The 22,336-nt window shown below is 42.0% G+C and overlaps 1 protein-coding gene across 3 annotated transcripts in view; it reads right to left on the reverse strand.

Moving 5' to 3' along the window:
- Window positions 1–6,567: 6,567 nt before the first annotated feature.
- cep76 (centrosomal protein 76) overlaps window positions 6,568–22,336 on the reverse strand; it is a 47,241-nt gene continuing 31,472 nt past the window's right edge. For all 3 annotated transcript variants that reach the window (XM_033019421.1, XM_033019420.1, XM_033019422.1), the window contains 4 exons: window positions 18,424–18,590; window positions 13,796–14,129; window positions 9,246–9,463; window positions 6,568–6,981 (listed from right to left, as the gene is read on the reverse strand). In XM_033019421.1, coding sequence (XP_032875312.1) covers window positions 6,843–6,981; window positions 9,246–9,463; window positions 13,796–14,129; window positions 18,424–18,590 — 858 coding nt within the window. In that variant the 3' untranslated portion in view covers window positions 6,568–6,842. The remainder of the gene's footprint in view (window positions 6,982–9,245; window positions 9,464–13,795; window positions 14,130–18,423; window positions 18,591–22,336) is intronic.

Here is a 22,336-nt window from a genome sequence, read left to right on the forward strand (position 1 = left end):
AGCGAGACCTGGGTGTCATGGTACACCAGTCATTGAAAGTGGGCATGCAGGTGCAGCAGGCAGTGAAGAAAGCGAATGGTATGTTAGCTTTCATAGCAAAAGGATTTGAGTATAGGAGCAGGGAGGTTCTACTGCAGTTGTACAGGGTCTTGGTGAGACCACACCTGGAGTATTGGGCACAGTTTTGGTCTCCAAATCTGAGGAAGGACATTATTGCCATAGAGGGAGTGCAGAGAAGGTTCACCAGACTGATTCCTGGGATGTCAGGACTGTCTTATGAAGAAAGACTGGATAGACTTGGTTTATACTCTCTAGAATTTAGGAGATTGAGAGGGGATCTTATAGAAACTTACAAAATTCTTAAGGGGTTGGACAGGCTAGATGCAGGAAGATTGCTCCCGATGTTGGGGAAGTCCAGGACAAGGGGTCACAGCTTAAGGATAAGGGGGAAATCCTTTAAAACCGAGATGAGAAGAACTTTTTTCACACAGAGAGTGGTGAATCTCTGGAACTCCCTGCCACAGAGGGTAGTCGAGGCCAGTTCATTGGCTATATTTAAGAGGGAGTTAGATGTGGCCCTTGTGGCTAAGGGGATCAGAGGGTATGGAGAGAAGGCAGGTACGGGATACTGAGTTGGATGATCAGCCATGATCATATTGAATGGCCTACTCCTGCACCTAATTTCTATGTTTCTATGTTTCTATGTCCATCATATTCCTAATCCACATTTTAACAGTTGGTATAGCTGTATTTTTCCAAAATTTAAGTATCAATTTCTTTCCAATTATTAACCCGTAATAAAAAAAAACGTTTTGGTCTTTATTTAAATTGATATCTTCTACTATTATTCCAAATATAATCCATTCCGGTTTAGGTTCTATTCTTGACTTGAAAAGCTTTGTAAATACATCAAATATATCACTCCAAAATTTATTCAACTTTATACATCCTACAAATGAATGTGTTATATTAGCGTTTTGAAACAAACATTTATCGCATCTGGGAGAGACGTTTGGGTAAAATTTATTCAAACTCGTTTTTGAATAATATAGTCTATGTAATAATTTGAAATGAATTAAATTATGTCTTACATTAATGGAACAATTATGTGTGTTCATCAGATACTTTTCCCATCTATCCTTCGAGATCTTTATCATTAGCTCATGTTCCCAATCTTCTCTTAGTGCTTCTGTTGAGGGTAATTCTCTATTTAATATATTATTATAAAAGTATGATATTAGTTTTTGTGAATCAGCCTTAATATTCATTGCTTCTTCTAAAGGGTCTAAAAATATAGTTTGAAATCTATGTGTATATTTCTTCATAGTCACATATCTGTATATATTTAAAATATTGATTATCCTTCAGTTTAAATTTTAATTTTAATTGTTGAAATGATAACAGTTTGCCCAATTCATACATATCCCCTACTTTCCTAATCCCCAGTCTATCCCATTGTTGATATGTTTTGTCGATGAGAGAAGGTTTGAATGCGGGATTGTTCAATAGTGGGGTTAGTACTGATAAATTATTTAATTTCAAAGATACTTTTATTTGTTTCCAAATTCTTATTGTATTGTGAATAATTGGATTCTTCTTATATATTATACTATTCAATTTTATCGGTGAGAGCAAGATCGTTCCTATATCGTACGTATAGCACTCCTCTTTCTCCATTCTTATCCACTCCAACTGCTGAGTGGAACTATCCAACCAGTACATTATTAGATTAGATAGCCTTTATTGTCATTCAGACCGAAGACTGAACGAAATTGAAGCAGTCATACATACAATACAATACAATAAAAAACAACAATAAACACATATTAACATCCACCACAGTGAGTCCACCCAGCATCTCCTCACTGTGATGGAGGCAAAAGTCTTAGGTCTCCAGTCTCTTCCCTCCTCTTATCCCTCTGCACTGAGGCGATACCCCCGGGCGATGTTACAACTGTCCCGCGGCTCAAACACCGCGGCCTGGGGTGGTCGAAGCTGCCGCCCACCAGTCCTGCTGACGCAGCCGCTGGCCCGCGGCCGAACCCCGGACTCAGGCCACCACCGCCAGACCACTGTCCCAGCCACCGGAGCACCGTTCCAGCCCCGAGCCGGATCGCCCTCACGTGAGTACCGTTACCGTCTCAGCCTCGCGCTAGGCCGCCCCGACATGGGCGCCGCTCCTCCCTCGGGCTGGGCCGCCCCGACATGGGCGCCGTACCTCACTCGGGCAGGGCCGCCCCGACATGGGCGCCGTACCTCACTCGGGCTGGGCCGCCCCGACATGGGCGCCGTACCTCACTCGGGCTGGGCCGCCCCGACATGGGCGCCGCTCATCCCTCGGGCTGGGCCGCCCCGACATGGGCGCCGCTCCTCCCTCGGGCTGGGCCACCCCGACATGGGCGCCGTACCTCACTCGGGCTGGGCCGCCCCGACATGGGCACCGCTCCTCCCTCGGGCTGGGAACGCCGTACCTCCCCGAGCTCAGCCACTCCGACGGGAGCACCGCTCCTCCCTCGGGCCGGCCGCCCTCCAGGGAGCGTCACAGCCCCTCACGGAAGCACTGTTCCAGCCCCGAGCCGGGCCGTCCTCACGGGAGCGAGCTCAGGGCGAGTCCTGGCGGGCTCTGCCTCCTGAGCCTCGAGGTCGCCAGCTCCGCCATTAGGCCTCAGCGCAGACGGAGGCAGAGAAGGGGAATACGACAAAAAGTCGCATTCCCCCGCAGGGAGAGACAGCAAGCCCCGTTTCAACCCCCCCCCCCAAACACAAACTAAAAACCAAAACTAGACTAACCAAAACGAAAATAAATAACACAAAAAACACAAAACAAACAGGACTGCTGGAGAGCCGCTGCAGCCAGAGCCGCGCCGCCATTTATGTTCTTAATATGCACTGCCCAGTAGTAATACGTAAAGTTAGGTAATGATAAACCCCCAACTTCTTTAGGTTTACACAAATGCTTTCGTTGAGTTCTGTGTGCTCTGTAATCCCATATAAAATTAGTGATAGTAGAATCTAGTTTTTTGAAAAAGTATTTTGGAATATATATTGGGATCGCTTGAAACAAATATATTAATTGTGGTAAGAAAGTCATTTTTATAGCGTTAATTCTACCTATCAATGAGAGCGGGAGCGTTTTCCAAAATTTAATCATATCATTCAGTTTATTTAATAGTGGCATAAAATTGGCACTAAATAATGATTTGTGTCTTCTCGTAATTTGAATACCCAGATACTTGAATTTTTCTGTTGCAATTTTGAAGGGGAATTTTAGTAAGTGTCTCGAATCCTGCAGTGGGAGTCATTTGACAGCATTACTGTAACATTAACATCAAAACTGCTCTCAGGATTTCATTACAAATGCTGACCAGCAAAACATAAATAGCAACCAAAGACAAACTTTAGCACTTTCAGGTTTAGATAAGTTTATTGTCCAATACACTAGGGTACAATGAAAATTTCTAGTTCACATGAAGTTCACACAGTGTACCGAACCTTCCCTGCACATCCTGGGCAGCACAGTGGTGCAGCAGCAGAGCCGCTGCCTTACAAAGCCAGAGACTCGGGTTCAATCATGACTACAGGTGCTGTCTGTACAGAGTTTGAACATTCTCCCTGTGTCTGTGTGAGTTCTCTGGGTGCTCCGGTTTCCTCCCACACTCCAAAGACATAGTTTTGTAGGTTAATTGGTTTGGTAAACGTGTAAATTGTCCCTAGTTTGTAGGATAGTGTTAGCTTACAAGGTGATTGGTGCAGAGTCAGTAGGCCAAAGAGCGTGATCCTGCGTAAAGCCTAAAGCCATGTACCTAACTAAAAGCTTCTTAAATGCCACCATCATATCACCACCCCTGGCAGTGCATTCTGGGCACCCACCACTCTGTGTAGAAAAACTTGCCCCACAAATCTCCTTTAAACATTGCCCCTCTCACCTTAAAGCAATGCCCTCTGGTCTTTTGACATTTCCACGCTGGGGGAAAAAAAGATTTGACAGTCTACCGTCATTATGCCTCTCATACTTTTATATATTTACATAGAATCTAAGACTATATGGAATCAGATGTTCTGCTCACACCCACAGTATAAAAAGCTAAGACAAGTAAGGACTATTTTACAACCTTCCGCTTCCATTATTTGCTTAAGGTGGATAAATGAATGAACAAACGTACAACTTCGAGAATCATTGAACGCTCCCCTCTGCATGTTATTGTACCATGCCAATGAACTTGGTCAATGTCACACGCGAATAGGAATGCAAGGTGCACCAAAGCAATCTAAACTAGGTCAGTTGCTTGGAGAATTTCAAACACATTACAACATTGTTTCAGGGGAAAGTGTACAGTAAATGGCAAGCCCTAAACAACAGCGATTTGCAGAGAGATCTTGAGGTCTAAATCCATTGTCACTGAAAGGGGCAACACAAGTAGATAGAATGGTAAAGGAAGCGTATTATAGGGTTGACTTTACGTGTTAGGTCATCGAGTACGAGTCAGGAAATCACGTTGCAGCTTTATAAAACTTTGGTAAGGCTTCATTTGGAGTATAATGTGCAGTTCTGGTCACCCTATGACAGGAAGATTGTGGAAGTTTTGAAGAAGTGCAAAAGAGGTTTCCCAGAATGTGGCCAGGATCAGAGGGTATTAGATACCAGGAGAATTTGAATACATTTGGATTGTTTCTCTGGAGTGCTGGAGGCTGAGGGGAAACCTGGTGTAAGTATATACAAGTATATAAAGGAAAGATAGGATATTTTGTCAGAAACTTTTTCCGCAGGGTGAAATCTCAAAGACTTGACAGTATAGCTTTAAGGTCCAAGAGCAAAATTTTAAAGATGTGTGGGACAAGTTTTTTTTGTTACACAGAGGTGTGGAAAGCGCTGCCACAAGTGGCAGTGGAAACAGATACAATAATGGCAGAGTTAAGACAGACACATAAATATGCAAGGAATCGATGGATATGGATCAGGTGCAGGCAGAGAAGATTAGCATCATAGGACATCATCGACTCCACAATCAAAAAGGCCCAACAGAGGATGTACTTCCTGCAGCAGCTGAGAAAACAATCTGCCACAGGCAATGATGGTCCAATTCTATACTGTCATTGTAGTCTGTCCTCACCTTCTCCATCATGGTCTGGTTTGGCTCAGCCACCAAACACGACACCTGGAGGCTGCAACGAATCATTTGATCAGCTGAGATGGTTGTTGGTTGCAACCTTCCCCAAATTGATGAACTGTACACTGCAAGGGCCAGGAAGCGAGCAGGTAAGATCATCTCTGACCCCTCACCCTGACCACAAACTCTTTGAAGCACTTCCCTCTGGAAGGCGACTGCAGACTGTCAAAACCGCCACAGCCAGACATAAAAACAGCTTTGTTCCACGAGCAGTAGCTCTACTCAATAACCAAAAGTCTGTAGCCTCATTTTGCTCTGGTATTTTATTTCTTTCACATATTTAAACTGTATTGTTTTATTATTAATTATTCTTAATTGTAACTGTATGTCGTGTTGTTACTTACGAACGAAGCACCAGGGCAAATTCCTTGTGTGTACATATTTGGCCAATAAACCTATTCATTCATTCATTTAAGATCATGTTTGGCACAGTACTGTGGGCTTCAGGGCCTATTTTTTTCAGTGTTCATACCATTCTACGCACAACCTTAGAGACTCAAGGTGGAAATCAACACGTTCCGCTAATCAACCATACTTCAAGTGGTTTTTATTTCCAATATTGTTTTCCTCCCTCCCCCTGAAGTCTCTGGCACTTTCAACTTCTTTCTCTTTTTTTATTTCTACCTATCCCAGCCACAGCCTTTGTCATTCACCAACTTCACCACTCTCTTTCACCCAACTATAATTGCCACCGTGTCATTCCATTATTCCTGACCGCCATTCTTTCTCATCCAGCCGCCCACCTTTCTCAAAGCCGGAAGGGAAGCTTCCGCGAGGATCTGCGAGGCCGTACGATGACGGGCCCAGGGGGCCGCTGAGAACAAGGACCGACCCAGCTGGCCGCAGAGGACAAAGACCTGGTGGGCCGCCTACAGCCACGTGCGGCAGCGGACCTGGTTCATCGCTGCGAAGAAGGCCCGGCGGACCCCTCCCTGTAGGCTGAAACTCAATGACCACCCCCCACCCCCCCCACCGGGATACAGAGGTGGTCTGGAGAGGAGATGGACGTCAGGCCGTGGGCCTGTAGCAGCCTGGGGATTACCTGGGTTTAGATGGATCGGGGGAGCCCCACTACTTCTAACATGCGGACTGAACTTTGGACTTTTTACTTGTAAACAGCAGCAAAATATGGCGACTATGCATTTGTGGATTGTGAAAATGAATTTCACAATGCTGTGCATAAGTGACAATAAAGAACCATCAAACCTTTCTCTACAACTTTAAACTTTTCTTTCAATCTCTCATTGCTCCCACATCTTTAAGGATTTCACTTTAAAAATAATACGCTAATTTTCCCTCCACAGATGCCGAGTACTTACCAGCATTCTCTTTACTTCTGATTTCCAGAATCTACAGGAACTTTTCTGAAGACATTAACTTTGACTATGAATAAAATATCAAGGGTTTGTAAATATAAGCTTTATTTTGTAGCAAAATATTTTATATATTGTAAAAAAAAATTATAAAACAATCTCCATAGATTATGTTTTAATAAATACACACATCTAACGAGAAAGATGTACAATAGGATTTCAGCGTCTTGTTCGGTGAGAATTGGATTGGTTTGAAAAGATACCATCCAGCAGGTGCCCATTAGGGAGGAGCAACAAGGAACCAGTTCCATTGCTGGCATCCACCACCAGTGAAAGCAGCACCATCTGACAGCGCCGTGCATCAGAGAACTGAACGGTACTTGCATGCAAACATTATCCAGACTGCACAAGCAGACTCCGGGTACGGATACACTCGCACTCGGACAGCAAGTCGCACCTGGTCTCCCCGACAGCAAATTATTTCATCACAGAACGGAGATCTGAAATGGAAAGGGGGAGAAAGGATTAGAGTCACTCAATGAGTGGGGTGGGAGATTGCAACCTTTACGAATGTTTCAACTAATGCAATCAACCCGGCGTGCACAAACAAATAGATCAAATAGAACAAGGTGACCTACAACTTTAGGCTGTGCACGCCATACGCAAGAAGACTCAATGAGTAGCACCTCTTACCTATAAGTTAGCTTGTGTTCAAGTCACATTCAAGCTGATGGATTAGCTTGTCACATACACTGAGGTACAGTGCAAACCTTGTTTTGATTGATTGATTGAAAGATTCAGTATGGAAACAGCCTTTCAGCCCATGCCGACCATTGATCACCCATTCACATTAGTTCGCATTTTCTCCCTACGCATTAGGGGTGATTTACGGAAGCCAGTTAATCTATCAACCCACCTCTTTGGGAGGAAACTGGAGCATCCGGAGTAAAACCCATGCAGTCACAGGGAGAACTTGCAAACTCCACACAGACAGCACTCAAGGCTAGGATCAAACCTGGGTCTCTGGTGCTGAGAGACAACAGGTCTGCCAGCTGCGCCACTGCGCCGCCCCCTTGTGTACCAAATCTAGGCTAATGCTCCAATTCCAGTGATTGTAGAGTGCTGCATTGTGTAACATCTTTCAGGTGCGGTATTAAAACCTTCTGAGAGATTGTAGGGTATGATTGCAGAGCTCCTCTAGGTGCCTTGGCCAACCAATGTAATGTAGATTATTTGGTAATGACCATATTTTGTTCATGAGCCATGAATGAATGGTGCAGAATGCTTGAAGGACAAGATCGATATTTCTGCTCCTTCTCTTTATCTCGATGGCAGCTCATAGAAAAGGCCAAAGATAGACACAAAATGCTGGAGTAAGTCAGCGGGTCAGGCAGCATCTCTGGAGCGAAATAGGATATTCCTATAGGAAAGAATATTCTGTTTCTCCAGAGATGTTGCCTGACCCGCTGACTTACTCAAGCATTTTGTGTCTATCGGTGTAAACCAACATCTGCAGTTTCTTCGAACTCATAGAAAAGGCCCTTTCCCTTGAGCCCAGTCAGTAATATTGATTTATACATGGTTTGCCTGGTGACTTTCCTTTCTCTTGTTCGAGTTCAGAATTTAAACTACTTTAGAAATGAGGATTGGCACTCGGCCCTGTGAAAAGAGTCTAATATACTGATCTTCAGACAACACTGCAACAGTTTGGAAACAACTTTCAGTTCACAGGCTGTCAGATTGATTGAATTAATGTTCCAGGATTGGTCATGCGAATTACCATTTTTAGAATTTTTATCTAGTAATTAAATATTGCAGTCTTACTCCATGAACAAGCTACTGTTGTGCCAGTTTTTGCATATGGGCATCACATTAAACATTTTTTGCTGCTTTATCTCCAATTGTATTTATTCATTTTACCGCAATCACATTAATCTTAAAAGTCAGCTCAAGAGCACCCTGAACAACAGTACAACCCCTTTATTCAAAAATGCCAGAAATAAATCAAACAAATGGGTTAAAGTGAAGGTCAGCGGATAATCAATGGGACAAAGGGATCGCATGATACAAGTCACTAGAATCTAGGGTTTGGGTTAGTTAGGTGAGCATGTAAAACGTAGCAATGAATCCCAACACTTAAGGACAAAGTGATGGAGTGACTCAGCAGGTCAGGCAGCATCTCTGGAGATGTTCCGAACCTACTTCCAGTGTCCCCCCCCCCCCCCCCCCCCACCACTTTCAGTCTGAAGAGTCCCGACCCAAAACCTCACGCATGATGTTTCTAGAGATGCCGCCTGACAGGCTGAGTTACTCCAGCACTTTGTGTCTATCTCTGGAGAACATGGATAGGTGACATTTTGGGTCGAGATCCTTCAATCCACAGCATGTGATTTTGTTTCTAGTCACAACACTTAGTATGTATATGATGATACCAAATATTGAAAGTAGGGATAGACCATGGAGTCCCTGTGTCTGCCATTCAATATCATGGCAGATTCTGTACCTCAACTCCATGGTCTTTCTCAACCCTTTTATATTATGTTTAAAAAAATGTTTTATAGTTTCTTGGAATTGTAAGACCTCAAATTTCAAAGCTTTCTGCCACAGTCTCGTCTACTCTCACTTTACAGATGCGTGTCAGAGTGCATAAAACATTAACACCGGTGCTAAGCTTGGGCAGGGGTAGACACTTAACATTGTTTAATGCCCTCCCTGCACCAAGAAACAGATCTGAATTCAGAGATGGCCATGTGCATATGTTTACCTTAAGCACGTTGCAAAAGCTCTCCTAGGATTTCGATGCACAAAGTGAATTGGGAAACCTTTGAAGGTATGTCCGTCGGGCACGGCTCGCTTGATGGCATCTTGGAACTCCTCATTGCCCGTGGACACCCCAGTTGTGCGCTCAATCTCATACGCAGCAAGTGCCGGCGATAGCAAGTAAGACAGATGATCATCCCACACAGTGGCCAGGCTGAGATCCTGTTGAGGTGGAATCAGGACTGATGAAAGGTCACCGATATATTAAATGGCAAATGGCAACAATCCTATTATTGATTAAGATCTCAGGACAGGACATTCTTAACATCATAATTTACTGATATTTAAACTGATTGTAACAAAAAAGTTTAGCATTTTCCTAGCTGTACTGCCAAAGAACAAACGGTGGCACAGTAGTAGAGGTGCTGCCATACAGCGCCAGAGACCCGGGTTCGATCCTGACTACAGACGTCGTCTGCACGGAATTTGTACGTTCTCCCCGTGACCTACCTGGGTTTTCTCCAAGATCTTTGGTTTCCTCCCACACTCCAAAGACAGTACTGGATTTTAGGCCAATTGGCTTGGTATAAATGTAAAATTGTCCCTCGTGTTAGTGTGCTGGGAACGCTGGGCAGTGCGGGCTCGGTGACCCGCTAATCTAGTCCAGCACTCTGTATCTTCTAAATGAGTTATCTTCGGCAAGTCCCTTTCAGTTCCCTTAGATTGTCCATAAGGGCTGCAGAAAGGCTAATGGGATGGCATTATTTAAAAGGGCAACTGGTAAACGGCAGGCATTTTAGCTTGAGGTGTTATAATAATAATAATAATGGATGGGATTTATATAGCGCCTTTCTAATACTCAAGGCGCTTTACATCGCATTATTCATTCACTCCTCAGTCACACTCGGTGGTGGTAAGCTACTTCTGTAGCCACAGCTGCCCTGGGGCAGACTGACGGAAGCGTGGCTGCCAATCTGCGCCTACGGCCCCTCCGACCACCACCAATCACTCACACACAGGCAAAGGTGGGTGAAGTGTCTTGCCCAAGGACACAACGACAGTATGCACTCCAAGCGGGATGCGAACCGGCTACCTTCCGGTTGCCAGCCGAACACTTAGCCCATTGTGCCATCTGTCGTCCCATAGGGAACGTTATAGGGAAGATGGTTGCTAGATATAATCAGAAATACATTTGTCCAGAGATGTACTGATGGAGATTTCTAATGTGAATTATGAAAAAAAGCTTAGACATTACTGTGAGGAAACTATCACAATGACAGAGTATTGAGGTCAAAGGCTAAAGGGACCTTTAGATACGATCTGTTGGAGGAGGATGGGAGGAAGCACATGAAGATAAATGTCAGCAGTGACAAATTGGCCTGTTACAGTAAATAACATATAATATGTGAATAATATGTTATTTATTACAATAGAGCCCTCAGGAATTAGTGGTCAGATTTTAGATTTGATCATTTTTTTGAGGCAATTTTATGGACAGAGGCAGTCAATGACACTGGCTTTGTGTGCAGTTCTACAGGAGTAACGTCAAAGATTCATCAGCGATCAGGGTGAATGCACTGGGGAAACTGCCCAGAGGTCTGCAACTGAAAAAAAATATTTGTGCTAGTAATAAGACCTTAAACAGCAAAGCAATGTTATTGGCAAATTTAATACTTCTGAGAGTTATTATTCAGTTTCAATAAATGCCGTGATGTGCAACACGTGACAAACACGGAAACAGGCCCTTAACACTATCCTACACACACTAGGGACAATTTACAATATTTTCAAGCCAATTAACTTACAAATCTGTATGTCTTCGCAGTGTAGGAGGAAACCGGAGCTCCTGGAGAAAACACACACCGGTCACGGGGTGAACATACAAACTCCATACAGGATCAAACCCAGGTCTCTGGAGCTGCACCACTGTACCCATATATACAGTGCCCTCTATAATGTTTGGGACAAAGACACATCATTTATTTCTTTGCCTCTGTACGCCACAATTTAAGATTTGTAATTAAAAAAAAAAATCACATATGGTTAAAGTGCACATTGTCAGATTTTATTAAAGGCCATTGTTATACATTTTGGTTTCACCATGTAGAAATTACAGCTGTGTTTATACATAGTCCCCCCATTTCAGGGAACCATAATGTTTGGGACACATGGCTTCACAGATGTTTGTAATTGCTCAGGTGTGTTTAATTGTTTCCTTAATGCAGGTATAAGAGAGCTCTCAGCACCTTGTCTTTCCTCCAGTCTTCCCATCACAGTTGGAAACTTTTATTGCTGTTTATCAACATGAGGACCAAAGTTGTGTCAATGAATGTCAAAGAAGCCATTATGAAACTGAGAAACAAGAATAAAACTGTTATATACATCCGTCAAACCTTAGGCTTACCAAAATCAACTGTTTGGAATATCATTAAGAAGAAAGAGAGCACTGGTGAGCTTACTAATCGCAAAGGGACTAGCAGGCCAAGGAAGACCTCCACAGCTGATGACAGAAAAATTATCTCTAATAAAGAAAAATCCCCAAACACATGTCCGACAGATCAGAAACACTCTTCAGGAGTGGATTTGTCAATGACCACTGTCCGCAGAACACCTCATGAACAGAAATACAGAGGCTACACTACAAGATGCAAACCACTGGTTAGCCGCAAAAATAGGATGGCCAGGTTACAGTTTGCCTAGAAGTACTTAAAGAGCTACTACAGTTCTGGAAAAAGGTCTTGTGGACAGATGAGATGAAGATTAACATATCAGAGTGATGGCAAGAGTAAATTATGGAGAAGAGAAGGAACTGCCCAAGATCCAAAGCATGCCACCTCATCTGTGAAACACGGTGGTGGGGGTGTTATGGCCTGGGCATGTATAGCTGCTGAAGGTACTGGCTCACTTATCTTCATTGATGATACAACTGCTGATGGTAGTAGCATAATTAATTCTGAAGTGTATAGACACATCCTACCTGCTCAAGGGGAAACAGGGACTATGTATAAACACTTCTACATGGTGAACCCAAAATGTATTAAAATGGCTTTATTAAAATCGGACAATGTGCACTTTAACCACATGTGATATTTTTCTATTACAAATCTAAAATTGTGGAGTACAGAGGCAAATAAATAAATGATGGGTCTTTGTCCCAAACATTATGGAGGGCACTGCATATATGGGTACAGTGGTGCAGCTCCAGAGACCTGGGTTTGATCCTGTATGGAGTTTGTATGGTCACCCCATGACCGGTGTGTGTTTTCTCCAGGAGCTCCGGTTATCATGTATATATACCAATTTTTAACTTTATGACAATTGCAACCCTTTAAGGCAGCTTGAACAGAAAAACTGCTGGAGGAACTCAGCAGGCGGGATCTGTGGGAGGATCAATTTGCTTTTTTTACCTTGTAGCCCACAAAGGCAATTCTTCTTACGAGTAATCAACATCACAGAAAACTTTCCACTGTGGTTCATAGCAAATTGTGAGGCTTTGATCGGTTTCAAGGTTGTTCCTTGCCTCGTGCTATCAAATTATAGGCAACAAAATTTGCATATCTTTTTATTAAATAAAGAAAAGTTTATTTGAATAAAACATTTCCATCTCCTTTTATAGAACTCCGTTTAAGAGGCTTTTAGATAGGCAAATGTATATTAACGGAACAGAGGGATTTTGATCACGTGCAGGCAGATTATCGACATTATGTTCAGCACAGACATTGTGAGCCGAAAGGCCTGCCCCTGTACTGTTCCATGCTGTACATCAGAAGGTGCAACTCCAGAGCCAATAAGATCATGGGAGACACCTTCCACCCCTGCAACGGACTGTTCCAGCTGCTACGATCAGGCAAACGCCTCCGTGACCATGCTGTGAGAACGGAGAGGTTGAGAAGGAGTTTCTTCCCAGAGGCCATTAGGACTGTAAACTCCTACCTCACCAGGGACTAACTTTACTGTACCACTCTCCTGTTTTTTTCCCCTTTTTCCTTCCTCCCACAATATGTAATATGTAAAAGAATATGTGATTCTGTTTGTAGTTTATTTGTTTGTTTGTTTGTTTTTTGCACAATGTCCACGAGCATTGCCACTTTATTTCACTTTTCATCTCGTATGTGTATGTGACGAATAAACTTGACTTGACCTCCATAAAATAGTGCCATTCAATTATAGTGTGTGTGTGTGCGCGAATTGACAGAAATATGGTCACATTACTCTTTTTTGAGATCTCCAAAAAAAAGGGGGGGGGGGGGCAGTGGTGTAGCTGATGGAGCTGTTGCCTCACACCACCAGAGACCCGAATTCAATCCTGACCTCAGGAACTGTCTTTGAGGAGTTTGCACGTTCTCCCTGTGACCGCGTGGGAGCTGCGCATTCCTCTCGTATCCCAAAAACACTCCCTCTCTTAAATTGTTCCTGGCATGTGGGGAGTAGATAAGAAAGTGGGATAACACAGAACGAATGTGGGTGGGTGGGTGATCAGTGGTCAGCTTGGACTCAGTGAGATGAACGGCCTGTTTCCTAAACAAAACACATTACCTCCATTCATTTCCTTACCTTCCTATGCTCAGAAATCAGACCCCTCAAAACCAGTTCAATCTCATTGCTTGCAGCTGCTGCATCAATCACTGGAGCACACAAAGGTGGAAATGGTGGTAATGAAGTCGATGAGCCAGGAGCGCACACAGATTTTATGGCCTCGGTACTCATGGGTTTCCACTTCGATTCGTCATTCAGGTCAAAGTGGCTCAGTTCAACTGTGTCAGATGGCTGACAATTTGCATAAAAGCTCTGGTGATTGAAGAGACAGCCGATTGAACAATATGGGTACGCTCTCTTCGGTTGCTCTACTAATGGTGGGTCATCAGGGTTAACTGGCCTGTGAATGTATCTATACAAAAACAGGAACAAAGTCTACTTTAGAAACATCTCTTGGTTTAGAAAAGGATTCTCAATATCAGCTTTGTGTTAAATGCATCAAACATTGACTAAATTTATGTTATACTTTGTGACAAAATGGTCGATGTGCAATTAAGAGAAGCAGTAGATATATTCAGCCAATGATTAATTTAAACAAATGAAGTCAAATTAAACATTGACAGAATCTAATGTTTCTCTTAATCTAAATGGAAAAATTATGCATCAACCACATTCTCAGAATTTGAATAGTAAGTTGACGAATTCTTAAACAGTTACTTCCCACAGCAACAAAGAGCATAAGCATTAAAAACAAGGAAAGGCAATTAAGTCCCTCAAGCTTGTTCCATCTTTTAGGATTATGGCAGTTCTGATACTTGGCTTCAAGTTTACTTTAGTGCAGGGTACAGAATTCTCAATCACTTGTGTTCAACAATGTATCCTAGCCTTGAGTATGTTTAATGAATCGGTATCCACAGCTCTCGGGAGTAAAGAATTCCAACATATCAAAAATCAGAAGAAATTCCCCCTCACCTCGATCTTAAGTGGTCGACTAATTCCATGGCCCTTAGTTAGAGACATTGATCTCCAGGGAATATGTTACCCCACATCTACCCCAACAACCTTCCTCGTAATCATCAATAAGATCACATCAGCAATCCAAACTCCAGGGAGTAAATGTTGGGTAATTCTGACTAATTTTTTCTCACAATGCAGTCTGAGAAGGGATCCAACCTGAAAGATGCTGCCTGACCCACTGAGTTACTCCAGCACCTTGTATCTACCTTTGGTATAAACCAGCATCTGTAGTTCCTGGCTTCTACAACTGATCGCAGCAATCAACCTGGTACACATTAGCTGCAAAACTACATGCAGTACTCCAGGCATGGTCTTATCAAAGTCCTGTACAATTGTAGCCAAACTTCCCCATCGTTGTACTTGATCCCTGTTGCAATGAATGATGACCAATATTCCAAAAATTATAAACTTTGTTTAATTTACAAGCTGTGTCAGTCCCTGAACACAGTTTAACAGTATCACACCATTTAAATAATATTATTTTTCTGTTCCATATACTAAAGTGGAAATTATCACCTGCCATCTTCCTGCCCACACACAAAGCCTCTGTAGAGATGGTGCACTCTCCACAATGTATATTGATACCAATCACAATACATCAGCTAGCAGAGATATAATGAGCTTGATTCGGTCACGAGTCATTAATGTACATTGCAATTAGTGAGACCACTGCACCAATCTAACAGATTAGTTAATGCTTGAAAATGACCCGTTTATCTATATTCATTGTTTTCTGCCTGAAAACCAATCCTCTAATCATAACACGTTAAACCAATGAGCCCTAACTCAAGCAGTAACCTGTATTAAAAATGAGCTGCAATGGCTGGTTTATACCAAAGATAGACACAAAATGCTGGAGTAACACAGCAGGTCAGGCAACATCTCTGGAGAAAACAGATAGGATTGAAGAAACATCCCGACCCGAAACTTCACCTATCCAATTTCTCCAGAGATGCTGCCTGACCCGCTGAGTTACACCAGCATTTTGTATCTATCACTCAGTAACTTTTTACAGTTAACACAAAACAGTACACAATAGCAGGCCCTTCGGCACACAATGTCTGTGCCGAGCGTCATACCAAGTGCCGCCTATCTAAAACCCTATCAGGTTTCCACTCAGCCTCAATCAAGATGCTTAATGAAAATAATCCAAGTTTGTCTAACCTCTCATAACTAATACCCTTGAATCCAGGCAGCATTATGGTAAAATTCTTCCACACCCTTTCCAAAGCCTCCACATCCATCCTGTTGTGGGGTGTCAAGAACTGGAATCTATACTCCAAATATGACCAAACCAAAGTTTCATGCAGATGCAACATGATTTCCTGACTCTTGTGCTCATTTGGAAAGTATTAAAGTTCAGCAAAGGACAACAAAGCATTAACCATATAACCATATAACAATTACAGCACGGAAACAGGCCATCTCGACCCCTCTAGTCCGTGCCGAACACATAATCTCCCCTAGTCCCATATACCTGCACTCAGACCATAACCCTCCATTCCTTTCCCATCCATATAACTATCCAATTTATTTTTAATTGAAAGGAAAAGGAAAACATAGAATAGTCTAGCATGAAACATAAAATACTCAAGACCTCAATTGCCTTGTAAAAAGGAAAAATATTAATATTAAAGCAATATTAGTTAATAAAAATATTAATTAAAGTTAATACTAATCCTTTCAGGATGGGATGTAAAATTATGTTGAGAAAGGAAAAATGCAGATAAATTAAACTCCTTTGGGTCTATCTTCATAGAAATCACATAAAACTTCCAAGAAATAATGGAAATATCCAAGTAAATATGAGTTCAAAGGTATTAGGCATTAATAAAAATAAAGGTATTGGAGAAAGTAATGAGACTGAAAGCCAATATACCTCCATTCTAAGATTTTGAAATAAATGTTTATGGAGATGAATTTGATGTAATCTTCCAAATTTCCATAGATTCTATACTGATTCCCAAAGATTTATACAGCTAATTTAACCCCACTATTTAAGAAAAGAGGGAGAGAAAACCAAAGTTAGAAACTGGCCTGGCATCTCGGAAAATGCTGAAATATAACCAGAGTCATACAGCACGGAAACAGGCCCTTAGGCTCACCTCATCCATGCCGACCAAGATGCCCCATCTAAGCTAGTCCCATTTGTCTCAACATTTCCTATCCATGTACTAGTCCAAGTGTCGTTTAAATGATGTTTTAGTACCTGCCTCAACTACCTCCACTGGCAAAGTTGCCCCTCAGGCTCCTATAAAATCCTGCCCCTTTCACATTAAAGCTATGTTGTCCAGTTTTTGATTCCCTGCTCTGGGTAAAAGGCTCTGTGCATTTACCCTATCTATTCCATAGGAAGCAGTAGCAAGACAATCTTTTAAAATAATACTAATAAAAATAATAATTATTATTATTAAATCGTTGAAAACATTAGCGACGCAGTGGTGCTGGTTTCCATCTTTTATAAGGTTCCACAGGGATTATTGAACAAAAACCAGTAAATGTATCATTTTCCATTTGGAAAGTTGTGACTGATATTTACTTTCAAGGGCACCAGCTGTTTACAAGCTATATCAATGATTTGAATAAGAGGAACATAAGTAACATATACAAATTTGATGATGATGCAAAGCTGGAAGTGTAGACTGTGTAAAGGTTGCAGAGTTATTTCAGGAAAGATGTAAATGAAGAGTCAAGGACATGGCAGTGGGGAAAATCGCATGGTTATCTCTTTCAGTGGAAAAAAATAGAAAGATGGAGTAATATCTATAATGGTGAGAGTCGGGTATTCATGGGAACTTTGATGTCCTTGTACACCTAACAGAGAATGAGCATACAGATTAAGCCATCAACTAGGAGGCAAATGGTATGTTGGCCTTTATAGCAAAAGGGTTTGAGTACAAAAGATGTCTTACTCAATTATATAGGCTTGCTGATAGCACATCCAGAATGAATGTCACATATCTGACCTACCTTCCAAATGAAGAGTACATTTGAGATCAAGAGATTGGCAAAAGTTGACTCATTTTGTGAGGACTGGCCCCATACTGTCAAATTTAAGAGAAAGGCTGTGGATGTCTTTAAAATGTACAAAATGAACCATGACAGGAATAGATGTAGGGATGTTTCACCTGGCTGTGTATGGAAACTGTGCTCACACTTTCAAAATAAGCCAAGGTTGAATTTTCTTCTTCCTGAAGTGAGTGATCCCTTGGAATTCTCTATCCTAGAGGGCTGTGAAGCATGTTTTTTTTGAAAAGCAACAACCGATTTTTGGGTAATAGAATTGAGAGATATGGGTTAGTGCAATTAAATGGCACTATAGTTAGAGATCAGTCATGATACTGTGGAATGAAGGAACAAGCACGAGGAACTCAATGGCTTGTGTGTCTTTCTATTTCTGATGGTCTACAAAATTTGTAACTTGGCTTAAAGTTAATGATTTTCTCAAAACAAATAGATGAACACAAGACTTAAACCAGTTAGAGCATGGTTCCAAGATGGTAAAACTTTAAGAGGATCTGGTTAGGGAGACTGCCTAAGCTCTCTCTCAGAATTGCACCTGAGAATCAGGATATAGAACACTGCGGTAGAAAAATACACTGGTAACACTGCATAGTTAAATGATGGATCGATCTGCTGTATGCAAGGCATTTTGTTCATTGTTCAGATTGCACACACATTGCTTTCACCTGTGTCCAGTTAAGCTCTCCCAGAAAACGACGTCTCCACTTGTTCCATGTGCCATCACCCAAGTGTGCGGCACCCTTCTTGCTTTTGTTCCAACACACACATAAGCATCCAATCCAAAGCCCAGCAGCAAACTGCACAGCAAGGTGGCATGGTCTTCACAGTCTCCCTGTGGGTCACCAACAATTGATTATGCTGTTTCTCGACAATGGAAAAATCACTCACCTCAACCCATCATAGTGTAAAAACATTTATGTCACTAAAGTGTTTTTCTTTTGTCTCTTGCCCAATTTTATCTTCCCTTACTTACCATCTCACCTTTGATCAATTAATCAGCAAAGGACAGCATGGTGGCACAGCGGTAGAGTTGCTGCCTTACAGCAACAGAGACCCGGGTTCGATCCTGACTACCGGTGCTGTCTGCATGTAGTTTGTTGGCTCTCTCTCTGACCACATGGGCTTTCTCCGGGTGCTCCAGTTTCCTCCCACAATCCAAATCCAAACACAGTTTGTAGGTTAATTGGCTTCTGTAAATTGTCCCTAGTGTGTAGGATAGTACTAGTGTATGGGGTGATCACTGGCCGGTACGGATTTGATGGGGCCTGTTTCCACGCTGTATCTCTAACCTAAATTAAACTAATGGAAGAATAGAAAATAATTTGCCCGCCTACACAACAAAGATCAATCAGAAATAGAAAGACACACAAGCCATTGAGTCCCTCGTGCTTGTTCCTTCATTCCACAAAAGTAAATGCTTGGATATAGAAAATATTTTCAAACATCCCAAGAATATAATAAACTTGTTTACTTATTACAATACAGGGGGAGGTTATTCATTCCATTGGGTCCATGCCAGCTCTCACAAGCAATCCCCTCCACCCAATTCCCATCTGCTCTTCCCTGGGGCCCAGCAACATATGCTCCTTCATTTTCCCATCAACCCTCATATGATTCTATTGGCACTTATCTACACTAATGGGTAACTAACCTACCAGCATCTCTCTGAGATGTGGAAAGAAACTGGAGCACTCAACAGAAACTGCCACAGAAGGTGAAAGACATGCAAACTTCACCAAAAGCAAATAGAATCAGGACTGAATCCAGATTCTGGAGCTGAGGAAGCAATGCTTATGGCAATACCACCATGCCATCCTTAAGCTGCAGCATGTGCTAATACCTTTCTTGTAATTTACAAATACCCTCAGAAGTTTGTCACTAATGAATCTGTAAAATATTTAATGAAGTAGGTTGCAATTGCCAGATTCAGGAAAAGCTTCCACACTTATCAGATCACAATCTCTCATAAGCTTGGGTTTGCCCCCGATCTCCCAATCTACCTCATTTCAGCCCTTGCGCTTTTAAAAAAATCTGTATTTTCTCCGTAATTATAATGCCATAATTTTATAACATTATATTCTGCTTCTTGGTATTTTTCTTTGTACTGTTGTACATGTGTATGGCTTGATTGTACTCATGTATAATACAATTTACTGGATAACACGTCATTCATGTTTTGCCACTATATCTTGATACACATGACAACAATAAACCCATTTAGTAGTTCTCATTCAAACATTTTCAAAAAAATATTGTGGGACCAAAACAAGATAAAGCAATTCTGGAATAAAAATTGGTGTGAATAAGAATTCCCACAGAAGGCTGTGGAGGCCGTTGATGGATATTTTTAAGGCAGAGATAGATATATGGATTCATTAGTATGGGTGTCAGGGGTTATGGGGAGAAGGCAGGAGAATGGGGTTGAGAGGGAGAGTTAGATCAGCCATGATTGAATGGCGGAGTAGACTTGATGGGCCAAATGGCCTAATTCTTCTCCTATCACATGAACCACATACTTAATGGTGATAAATTAGAAGTAAACTGGATACTGGACATCTGAAAAATGGGAATATTGGAAGCATTAAGCTAATCAGACTGTATCTGTGGAAAGAGAAACAATTAATTTTCAGGTTTATGATCTTTCTGGGAGGAATTTGAGATTTGGAATTTAAGAATGCAGAGGGCGAGTGGGGATAGAACTAATGGGTGGAAGGTAGAAATGCTTAAATGACGAAGAGACAACACGGCAAGGTGGAAAAGTGACAAATTAGCAGCAAAAGAAGAAACAGATTTGTTGTCTTGGATTGAGAGTAAAGGGTAATTAGCCACGGGACAATAAGGGGAAAATTTTTTAGTTTTGATTTAGACACAGTGTGGAAACAGGCCCTTCGGCTCACTAAGTCCACACAACCATCGATCACCCGTTCACACTATTTCTATGTTATACCACTTTCTCATCCTTCCCTTACACAGTAGGGGCAATTTAGAGGCCAATTAACCCGCATGTCTTTGGAACGTGGAGGGAATTCGGAACACCTGGAGGAAACCCATGTGGTCATAGGGAGAAAGTGCGAACTCCACACAGGTCGCACCCGAGGTCAGGATCGAACCCAGGTCTGTGGCGCTGTGACGCTATGAGAATGATTTAGATTAAAATCTAGAATTCAAATTTCCAAGTGGCAAACCCTAAACTTGAAGTGGTTGCAGATTGGGCGAGGCGGGGCACAGATGGCAAAGGATAAAAAATGACAAGAACTGTAAGAGATTACTATAGGTTTAGGTTAATTATTGTTACGTGTACCAAGGCACAGCTAAAATCTTTGATTTGAATGCGACCCAAATCAAATAATACCATACATGAATACAATCACATTAAACTCAATTACAACAGGTAGAGAAAAGGAAAAAATAGTGCAGTATATAGTTTTCAGCATTGCAGCACGATAAAACATGTTCGCAATGGGATAGAGGTGAATCAGACGGTGCTTATGGCATATGGAACAGGTTTTAAAAGGCTTTCCAAATTGGCAAATAGTTAGGAAATGAGCTCAAGAGAGATAACTGCACGGTTGCCTATTTTGTATGAAGAGAGTGGTAACTTTGAAGATGAAAGTCTTGGGAAAATACCAGAAATCTGAAATGAAATAAAAATGCTTGAAATGCTCTTAATCCATGACATAAAATTTTTTATGTTTATGTGGAAGCTTGTCATATGCCTCGTCTGAAGCATAACATTTGCAAGCAAAATATAAATTAGAACAAACTTATAAAATCAATTAAGGGTCGGTGATGAGTCATTTTGACAAAATGTGGGAGTTATGAACAGGCTTGACACAAAATAAAATCAGATATATCATGGAAGGACAGTAATTTGAGGGGGGGAGTTACCCCAATGAGTGATGGGGTACAGGCAGCAGGAAACAAGATGTTTTAAGTTACAACAAGGGTGAAGGGTGGAAAGAACAACGGGAATTTGTTTGAAAGAGTGTGGATTGGGAGAGACTGAATGCACGTTTTTCTTAATGTGTCCAAAACATTAGGAGCATAATGGACACGTCTGTACATTTCATGCAGGATTGGGTGTGTGGAAGAAGGAGGAAAAAAGTCACCCATTCTTGGAAGATTACCCACCCTATCAAACATTTTCTCCTTTTCTCATTCCCTCCTCAGTAAATATTTTTAATTTCTAACTTTTACAAAGGAATACAGGTGCACAACCTTTTATCCGAAAGCCTTGGGACCAGACACTTTTCGTAATTCAGAATTTGTCGGTCTTCGGAATGGATTTTTTTTAGCGTAGATTTTAATGGCTGGCTCAGTGGTAGAGTGCTCGGCTCATATCCGCAAGGTCGCGAGTTTGCGCCTTGATCCTGGCAGTTACTCGATCGCGAGTTTGAGTCTTCAATGTCGTTTTTTCTTGCAGAATAAATGTTTGTATGAAATGCAGTGTAGGGGAGGTGTACTGACTGTGTGGGCAGAACTTTGGAAGTGATTGCCCACCAGTCTAAAAAGCCGCTGTGTCTCCCTGTCCCTGGGATAGCAGGGGGCGATCAAACAGCACAATACCCTCCTCCCCCT

The sequence above is a fragment of the Amblyraja radiata genome, chromosome 4 (assembly GCF_010909765.2).
Source record: "Amblyraja radiata isolate CabotCenter1 chromosome 4, sAmbRad1.1.pri, whole genome shotgun sequence".
Lineage (NCBI taxonomy): Eukaryota > Metazoa > Chordata > Chondrichthyes > Rajiformes > Rajidae > Amblyraja > Amblyraja radiata.